At 38.5% G+C, this 9,795-nt stretch overlaps 1 protein-coding gene across 1 annotated transcript; it reads left to right on the top strand.

The window, feature by feature from the left end:
• Window positions 1-15: 15 nt before the first annotated feature.
• On the top strand, window positions 16-6,494 carry fkbp4 (FKBP prolyl isomerase 4). The gene is made up of 11 exons (XM_007545707.2): window positions 16-378; window positions 807-951; window positions 1,037-1,179; window positions 2,100-2,220; window positions 3,449-3,605; window positions 3,818-3,908; window positions 3,986-4,069; window positions 4,169-4,354; window positions 4,479-4,622; window positions 5,236-5,331; window positions 5,448-6,494. The coding sequence occupies exons 1-11, from the start codon at window positions 286-288 to the stop codon at window positions 5,532-5,534; spliced, it is 1,347 nt and encodes a 448-aa protein (XP_007545769.1). The 5' UTR covers window positions 16-285; the 3' UTR covers window positions 5,535-6,494.
• Window positions 6,495-9,795: the final 3,301 nt, after the last annotated feature.

Genomic DNA, 9,795 nt, shown 5'->3' with positions numbered 1-9,795 from the left:
TCTGGAAAGTTCTCTGCTCCTCTAAGCGCCTGTCAGCTGCCCAACGTGAACTAGAAGCTCTCTGTCTAACACCACAGATAACTGGATTATTGGGTAGTTATTTGAGAGTGCATTTAATTTCCAATTGCAAAAAGGAAGAGAAGAACTAACAGCGGGGGAGCCAAACGAAGCCTTTGCTACTACTTGTGTTGACGTTAGTTGTTGCTTGCTGCACTTGGCGTGGTTGGTAGCAAGTGTCAGTTCGTGCTGCGTTGTAGGGATAGGGGGGAATTTGACCCAAAAACGATGACTGCAGAGGAGCAGAACAGCGAGGGGCAAAACACCATGCCCATGGAGGGAGAAGACATCACACCAAAGAAAGATGGAGGTGTTTTAAAGGTAAACGAACTGGTGCTTTTTACTCCTGCTAGAAATAGCTAGGCTAATGTTAGCTGCGTGTAGCATGTATGACGCACAGAATTTCAATGTAAATAGGACGTACAAGCTAGCCGCAGTAGTCGCAACAAAACTGTATATTCCCATCATTTTGCACTGCATTCGTTTTTATGTCATTTGATTCTTGGATGAAGGTGAAATTTAATACTTGCAGTGCAACAGCGTGCATTTCCAGAAGGATCTGTACAGTCAGTCAGTGCTGCACCGAGCCATTTACGCTCCATACAGGAGAACAATCCTGAATGGATTTCTTTTAAAATATTTTTTTTATGTACAGAATCTTAACTGTACAGTGGCTAAGCAGGACACAGACTAAGATTTGGCTTTGGATAACGGCTTTCCATAACTTCTGCAAATGTCTCTCCTTACAGCTGGTGAAACGGGAAGGCACAGGCACAGACTTCCCTATGACTGGTGATAAAGTGTTTGTCCATTATGTGGGCACTCTCTTGGACGGGACACATTTTGACTCGAGCAGGGACAGAGGAGAGAAATTTTCCTTTGAGCTGGGCAAAGGTTGGTCTCCTATCTAAAAGACATCAATACTTCTCAGTCATAGTTGCACAACTATCGGGGTTATTGAAGTTCTCTCTCATTTTAGGTCAAGTAATTAAGGCATGGGATATTGGCGTGGCTACAATGAGAGTGGGAGAGCTGTGTCAGCTCATCTGCAAGCCAGAGTATGCTTATGGATCTGCAGGCAGCCCACCCAAAATACCTCCCAAAGCCACTCTTGTTTTTGAGGTACAGTTGAGTCTTTTTTTCTTTTTATCCAAATTGGGCAGGAATTGATATTAGATTATCTTGGTATGGTCATTTTTAGTAAAATACAAAACAAACTTTAGACTGAAAATGTAAATTATGATTTTATTCCTTCAGTTAAAGCTGAAAAGAAGTCTATATACATAAGACTGCTGAATTAAGATGTTGATTTTAAAGGCTATTTTAATGTTGTCATAATATATACATTATTGTTTTGTACATGGACTCACGCAAAATTCTTAAATGAGCAGCAGCTAAAGGCTTCCACTGTCTGTCATGCCGATATTGCATCTTTTGCCGTTCTGTTCTTTTAAAGCAACAGAGCTTTTAAAACCTCTGCTCTGAGTTTAAATATTGATTTTTGCTGCGTCCCGCCACACGTGAGCATTCCTGGTAATGAGAACACAAACAGCACTTCTAAGAGAGCCCTTAATGATCTCTCCAGCTCGCGTAAAATTCCTACCAGATCTTAGTGCTCCATTATCTTATATTAAAAAAGTAATGACAATCAAATTGCATGCGATTGACCCGTTCTGCTTTGTCCAACAGCCTTATAGTGAAGTTAGTCTTGATATTGTTTCCAATAAGGTACCACCAAATAAAAATCTGTTCTTATTTTAATAAATCTCATTCAGATTTCTTGTATTCCTTTTTTAATCTAATGATTTAAATAAGTTATTTTATTTTTCTAAACCTTGTCACTGTATGCTTGTTACAGTGTCCTCTTAATAGGAATGATGGGAAGCCTTCTAGTTATTTCTCACCAAATTTTTTTTTCGTACAATCTTTGGTGCCGTTTGAAACGGTAAACTCACCCATGCCTGTAGAGGACTGGGTCCATGTGTTATTGCTTATTGTTGGCCTGGAAAGTCAAAATGTTTACTTATTCATTATAAATGCAGGTGGAACTGTTTGAATTTCGTGGGGAAGACATAACCGAGGAGGAAGACGGAGGAATCATTCGGCGCATCATCACTAAAGGAGAGGGTTATTCCAAGCCCAATGAAGGAGCTGTGGTGGAAGGTATCATTTGAGTGGTTGATGGTTTTAATTACGAAGTTAAGATAACAAGAAATGTCAATCAAAATCTTTAATATGTTGTTTTATTTAAAAAAATGTATATCTTAAGTTTATGCTAAATAGTTTTACCCCAACAGTGTCATTCTGCTTCATTCACTGTAAAGTATCATGTCACATGACGAATCAAGCAGTCTGACGGATTTGTTTTTTGAAAAAGAAAACTTTTAAGAGCTGATCAGATTTTCAGAAGTGTGATAATCCCACGGTTCATAGATTTGATAAAATTTATGAACCGGTTCATAGATTTGATCAAATTTATGAACCGGTTCATAAATTTGATCAAATTTATGAACCGTGGCAACACATGGCCTCATGCAGAAGTGAACAAGTGTGCATATTCACATTTTAAAGGTCAGCTGATAGTTTTCTCATTATCCGCACTTGAATAGAAAAATGCTTAAAAGGAGGTTGTAAAACCGGTTTAGCTACACTTTGAAGACCAGTGAGAACTGCTCTGGGTGGTACGCATTTCAGTAACCATAGTTTTCAACGGATTTCAGCCTTCTTTAGTTAAAACAAAGACAGTTTATCTACAAATATAAATTCTGAACGGTCACATCTGGCAGACTGTTGGTGCAGATGGACATTTTTAAAAAACATAATTTTCAGAAGAATAGTTTCATCAATAGAATTGCATTTTCGTTAGGAAAAATATACATATTTTTTGTCTTAGTTTGAAAATGAATTCCTTTTCTATGAAATTAGACTCCTTTGTATGTTCCATGAAAACAGGTTTGAGAATTCAAGAATTTTTTTGTTAAACTGGAAATATTTTTGTGTCTTTAGATATTTTTGTTTTGTTTTAGTAAAACCTAATTTGGCTCACAAGTACTTCCATCTGGATGGCCGGCATGGCGAAGAGTTTAGACCCAACGGATTTAGGCATTTGACATATTGCCTCTTGCATGACTGAACCTATTTTTTCTTTGTGGATAATTTACTTAAAGATTGTGGTTTGTTGCCAACTTTTTGCCTGCATCTTCTTTGCGATTGGCCCACTTATTTCAGTGTTTCACAAACGTGCATGTGTTCGGAGTCTGAAACTCTGAGTTGATGACCAGCTTCACAGCATCACCTCAGCAATGAAAACACAGTTTTTCAAAGGCAGCCCTGCTTTGTAGTACACACCCCCAAGGTTTGTCACGAGTTAATCCCAGTGTTTCTGTTTCAGTCTTTGTTCAAGGTACCTGCGATGGGCGCGTTTTTGATGAGAGGGAGCTGAAATTTGAGATTGGGGATGGAGAGAGTTTTGGCTTGCCCAGCGGTGTGGAGAAAGCCATCATGGCCATGGAGCAGGGGGAAGAGGCACTCTTCATTATGAAACCTAAGTATGATTATGTTTGTTAGTTTGTCTTGTCTCTCGTGTAATATTGGTACTGTTTATTGCCTTGCTGCAAGAAGGCCTTTGGTTTGCATGTTCAGTCTGTACATTAGTGGGCTACAGTCCATAAACATGACCAGAGGTTTGTGGTCTCTAAATTACCCCCAGGTATTGGTATTAGTGTGTGTGTACGGTTTAACGTCTGTGTTTATTTTATAGGTACGGCTTTGGGGGTGATGGAAGTGAAAGGTATTGTATTCCTTGTGGCGCAACGTTGCAGTACAAGATTAAGCTAACAGCCTTTGAGAAGGTAAGCATATCACAAAGATCTGTGACGGGTAGTTGTTGATCAAGTTTCCTCACATTTGACTTATTTTTATCCAACAGGCTAAGGAGTCGTGGGAAATGAACACAATGGAAAAGCTGGAGCAAAGCGGTATTGTCAAGGAGAAAGGAACACAGTGTTTTAAGGTACATTTTGTTTGTTAAAAAGCCAAAAGATTTTATTCTAGATTTAATTGATCCATGTGTCCTTGCTATGTTTTCTGACCCGGGGATTTTCTGTTACAGGATGGGAAATACAAACAGGCGTCTGTGCAGTACAAAAAGATTGTTGCCTGGCTAGAGCATGAGTCTGGCTTGTCAGATGAGGATGAAAAGAAGGCAAAAGCCCTGCGACTGGCTGCACATCTGAACTTGGCCATGTGCTTCCTTAAAATGCATGAGCCAAACAAAGCCTTTGAAAACTGTGACAAGGTATTTGACTTCTCTAATTCCTGAAAGGGAAGACTGAACAGATGTCTTTCAGATGAGGGTTTTTGCGCTCTGCAGAAGGTGAGTTGTTTAAATCTCAGAAAGACCCCACCATTTCCTGTTGCAGGCCCTGGAAATGGATTCTACAAGCGAGAAGGCTTTGTTCCGAAGGGGAGAGGCGCTGTTCGGTATGAATGAATTTGAGAAGGCAAGAGATGATTTCCAGCGAGTTGTTCAGCTGTATCCTTCCAACAAAGCCGCAAAAAGTCAGGTATAACACCAAGTACTAATTCCTCATAAGGTTTTGCCCATTTTCGCATTAAAACCACTTCGTTTGTAATTCTACTTTCATTTTATTGGGATTTTGGACATAAAGTAGACAGGAAGCTGGTTTTCAACAAATAAAATGTGAAAAGTTCTGCGTGCTTTTCTTCTCAGCCACTGAGAATGAAGGCTTGGTAAAAGCAATCTCATAGTGGATCTATACTAGCTTTGATTATTCAGTTTAACATTTCTATTGATTATTTGCTAAATAGGTTTACCCATGTTATATAGGTGGGAATGGGTCTGGCTTAAGTACTCCTATGATGGTATTGTTTTTATCAGCAGATAGCCTTTTTAGAGTCTGAATTAATAAATTGATTATTTCAATAATAAGCTAATCACAATTAGTCCAATTAATCGTTTCAGCCCTACTGCAAAGGAGACTTCTTTAATCTGCCTTTTTAAAATTAGATGCAGTGTCATGGAGAAAGCTGTCAAAAAAATTTAATTTGAAAATTATTATCAGAACTTCAAAACATGTCTTTCAACTTTCACTGGTTTCCTTTTGGGTGCTTACCTGTAGTTTTGTTAAACAGCTGGTTATCTCCTTGTCAAATTAGGTGGTCCTGTGTCAGAAACGCATTAAGGAGCAGCACGAAAAGGACAAACGCATCTATGCGAACATGTTCCAGAAATTTGCTGAAAGGGATTCAAAGGTGAGGGCATTTTTCTTTGCATACAACTGCCCAGTTGCCACTAGAGGGCGGCATAAATCATCAAAATGTGCCTTGGAGAGGCACTAATAAAGACTATTGTTTTCCTTTTTGAGCAGAAAGAAGCAGAGAAGGTGAAACCCGAGAGTAAGGAGAACGGAGAGGAGGCAATGGAGGTTGAAAATGGGGAAAAGGAAACTCAGTAAAGTGGAAAGCATAGATGAAGATGCAACTGTTATTATGGTTCAAATGTACTTAGACTTTTGTAACCGCCCATTTGTGTTTTAAGGTATGGTTGTGTATATATGTATATGCGAGAATGAGTGTCACTGAGAGCGCTGACCTCGGGCGGGTCTTTGGCATGTCGCTGTGTCCAGGCTCTATGGTGTGGCAGCTAGCTGAATGAGTGGGGCTTCTTCGGCTGGCAGCACTCTGGGAAATGGATTTAATAAGTCGATTGTGTGCCATGACCCTTGGCTCTAAACACTTTAAGCCCACAGCTCTGAACTGTGCATGTGTTTTTTTTAATTGTTTTTATTTTTGAAGAAACGTTGGTAGGTAGGAAAAAGAAAAGTGCATCCCAGGTGTTGCGTGCAGAGTTTTACAACCCGTCAAGGGCTCCGCCATTTACCCCCCAACATTTTCTGTCCCGTATTCCTTGTTGTTGCTGTCCATCCGAGCCTCCTCATGGGCCTACTGATCAATTGTTGGAGTATGGATGATTGTGTTCACAGAATTGGTTTGGTTTGAATGTTAATGTCATTAAGTGTGTATGTAGCAGCACTGTGGATTGGCAATGTGATAAAACGTCAGTCTGGGCTAGTTTACAGACTTTGATATTCTCTCAGCAAAATTGTGGGGTTCCCTTAAAGCCCTTGGGTACAGGACTGTTCACTTTTCCTTCGAAAATATTGACTTTGTACTTTTTTTTTCTAGTGTTGTGCTTGTGATTACTGTACTGTTCTCAACAAAGATTTATAAAGTAGAATTGATAAAGCAACTGGAATCTGTGCATAAACCCTTTGCATTTTAGTCAGCAGTGCCTACATGGACAAAAGCTAAAGTAGATGCCGAATGTAAGATGAGCTTTTTTTTGAGTTTATCTTTGTTGGGAAGTCACTGCTTGGTGTGTCCTGACAGACTTATAATAAACTGTTCACTACGAACTCTGTATATGTGCCTTTTTTATATCTTTGTCTGTTTTGAGGTTTCCTGTGGCACTTTCCTTTCCCTTCTTTCCTTGATTGAGATCTTCTTACTCTTAAAAACTGAGAAACCGTTAAATCAGCAATACCAGGAATAGCATTTTTTTATGCCTCCCACAGGGGTTTTTGCTCAAAGCTTAAAATAAGATAAATATGGCACTAAAACGGTCTCAAAATTTACGAATGCACATAACAGTTTACCATTGCGTAGAACAAGATTTACAAAATGCACAAAATGAGATGCACAGGATGAGTCGTGTGCACAAAGCAATATTTACAAATTAACAGAACAAGACTTGCTGTTTTTTTGTTGTTTTTTTTAAATGCAAAACACAAATGTATCTTGATTAACAAACTGCTTGTGGTCTGTGTACTTCCCTGCATTTTTGTGAATTGTGAGACTCCCCTGACAAGGCTCAAACCACAAGTGTGTGTGTGTGTTTTTTTTTTTTTTTTTTTTGTTTTTTTTTGTTTTTTCTTCCAACAGAAATATCAGCAACCAAGCATATATTTGTTTCAGCCAATCATAAGAACGCACCACGTGGAAGTAAAACTTATGTAAAATCACTTATTGAAGAAGAAAGCTGTCCTCGGTCCCAAGGCAATAATAGCCTTTGTGTATTAGGAAGAGTTGTAAAGCGCTGGTCCTTGAATAAATTATATCAATGTAATATTCAATTAATTTACATTTCTTAATCTGGGACCTGAGGACAAATCTCATACCACAAACAAACTGGTATGACAACTAAAAACTTCTTGAATCAAAGAATTTTTAAGAAAATTATTTTTTTTTATTGTCATCTTATCCCGAGAAAGAATACAGCGGTCGGAGCCGAAAGCAGATGTGTTGTAGTCAGTGAAATTATCATAGACAAAGCTGAAATTGGTCCCCAACTTGCAGCTTCTGATTCTGCATTTACTGGGAAATCTAACAAAAACTCAACTGACAGCAAGTGAAGAAAAGGAAATATTTATTTCTTTGTCTGGAATCACTGAGGCATGAAATCCTTCTGACTGCGCGACAGACTCCTACATCCCGTGAAAGAAAGTGGTCCACAAAGACTTTGTCCTCCAAAACACAAAGTGAATTATGTGCATTTGCAAATATTGCTTTGTGCACTTGTGTATTATCCTGTGCAGTTGTGAATACTGACACTGTTTTAGCTCCATACTTATGTTTCAGCCCCTTAAACAGTGCTGCTGTGGGGCATTAGCCATATTGCCCATATTAAAGAAAATACCATCTATTTGTGCTGTGCATGTTTAAATGCTGGTACTTTCACCCTGTCTCTTGCCTTCAGTTACTGAAATTTTGGGGGGTTAGATTTGAAACATTTCGGTGATCTGTGAACACAACCACTTGAGAATTTGTTGTTGCTATATTTTTTTTTCTCAATAATTAATTTTAACCAGCATCCTCACGGTTATTAAAATCTGTGGTTCTCTGCTCTCAATTTATTAGTTGGTATTGGCTTAAACTTCTCAGCATTTCGCATAAACATCCTTGTACTCTGTTCAGTGAAAACAATAACTTACTGGCAGCATGTTGCCAAACAAATCACTCCGGTATTGGTTTTACTAGCACAAAGCTTTAACCTGCTTGCCTTTGTTAAATCCTGAGGCTGTATAATGAGCCTTTCCAAGGCTGCACCTGCTTTAGTTGGCAGGTCAGAATCTTTTTTTCCATGGATGAACTGGAACTCATTTGATCCCCCAGCTTTCTCTCAGGGACGCTGGTATCATCTTACGGAAGTGTTGTTTTTTTTGTTTTTGTTTTTTTTTTTTCATCTTTCCCTGCCTGTTGATAATAAATAAGACGGATTTGTTTTGTTCATTAGGTAATGAAGGTATATCAATACTAGCCCAGAAGGGAAAGTCTGATTTCTCTCTTCTCTCTTTGCTGGCATGTTAAGGAAGCCCAGGTTGCTTTAACCCTACAGGTTATCTGCATTTGTTGGCTTTGTTTTATCATTGTTGCTCAATCAATCACAGTGATGTATGGTCATTAAAAGCATATATTTGTTCATTTGTAGGCAGGTGCCAAGTCATCCATGCAGCTCGTAAGCAGTGGGAAGCATGAAGTTCCATAACATTCCTGGTAGATGGCAGCTCTGGAACACATCAGACCAACACCATGAGATGACATTTCTCCTCAGATCATCCCTGATTGTGGAAGCTACACACAGCACCTCAGTCAAATTAGGATCTGTGCCTCCTATCTCTGTCTCCAGAGTTTGGTACCTTAAATTCTAAACAGAATAGAAAATTTGCTTTTATGTGAGACAAGGATTTAAAAAAAAAAAACTTACTAAAAGTCTAGCCCTTTTTCTCCTTAGCCATGATGCCTCCACTGTCTCTGATCAGGAGTGGCTTAACACAAGGAATAATGAGAGTCTCCTAGTTGTAGATATGGGTTACGACTAGCAGATTTTTTTTTCTCCCTTACACTCATCTTTCCTTTAATTTGAATGAATGCAGGCCCTCTGTGAACAGTTTGCTGCAACAGCAATTGCCTTCTGTGGCTTATCCTCCTTAAGGGTTGTGTTGGTGATAAGTGTCAATAGTCCATAGCATGTGTATTTGATTTTCACTAATTATAACATTAACATTAATAAAAACTTGAAATATAAGTCTGTCAGTGTACTTATCAAATAAAGTAAGTCTAGTTTTTAATTTAATTTCTAAAATGAATCACTTTCAAGTACATATTGTTATCAATACAGTATCAGGAAGACAATAATAGTCCCTAGAAGAAAAATTACTTTGCCCAAAGTGTTTTAGATTAAAGTTGATTTTATTTATTTATTTATTTTTTGTTTTTTGTTTTAATGTTTGAAGAAATTGTGATCCATTTTTCATGACTGACTATCTGATTGTGCATAATCTCACTTTGCACAGATTTAAAGTTTCCTTCAGGGAATAAACCGAAGCAAATCAACACGAGGCAGAAGAATGGGCTTGAAGGGTTGGATTCTGACGGGAAAACAGGCGGCATTAAGGAAATACGTGTGGCTTTACCTGTAACGGGTAGATCTCTTGGTGGGGGGTTTTCTACCTGGTTGGCTTCTTCTACTCATGTTTACTCCTCCCTTGGGCAGTCAAATCAAGCTAACGCTAAGCAAGAATGTAACACTTCCGATGTGGCCTTTCAAAATAACAAAACGTTAAATACATGTGTAAAAAACATCAAAACGATCATTGAAATGTATTCATTCTGTTAATCAACTGGTTAATAAAGAGTTTTTATCCCACCTCTGTCAGA

Source organism: Poecilia formosa, unplaced genomic scaffold (genome assembly GCF_000485575.1).
Source record: "Poecilia formosa unplaced genomic scaffold, Poecilia_formosa-5.1.2 Scaffold13, whole genome shotgun sequence".
NCBI classification, from domain to species: domain Eukaryota; kingdom Metazoa; phylum Chordata; class Actinopteri; order Cyprinodontiformes; family Poeciliidae; genus Poecilia; species Poecilia formosa.
This window is presented reverse-complemented; position numbering and strand designations above follow the sequence as displayed.

Coding starts and splice junctions, on each gene's coding strand:
- fkbp4 (XM_007545707.2), top strand. CDS start 286: ATGACTGCAGAGGAGCAGAACAGCGAGGGGCAAAACACCATGCCCATG. Junction 2,221..3,448: donor TGAAGGAGCTGTGGTGGAAG/GTATCATTTGAG, acceptor TTTCTGTTTCAG/TCTTTGTTCAAGGTACCTGC. Junction 4,070..4,168: donor AAGGAACACAGTGTTTTAAG/GTACATTTTGTT, acceptor TTTCTGTTACAG/GATGGGAAATACAAACAGGC.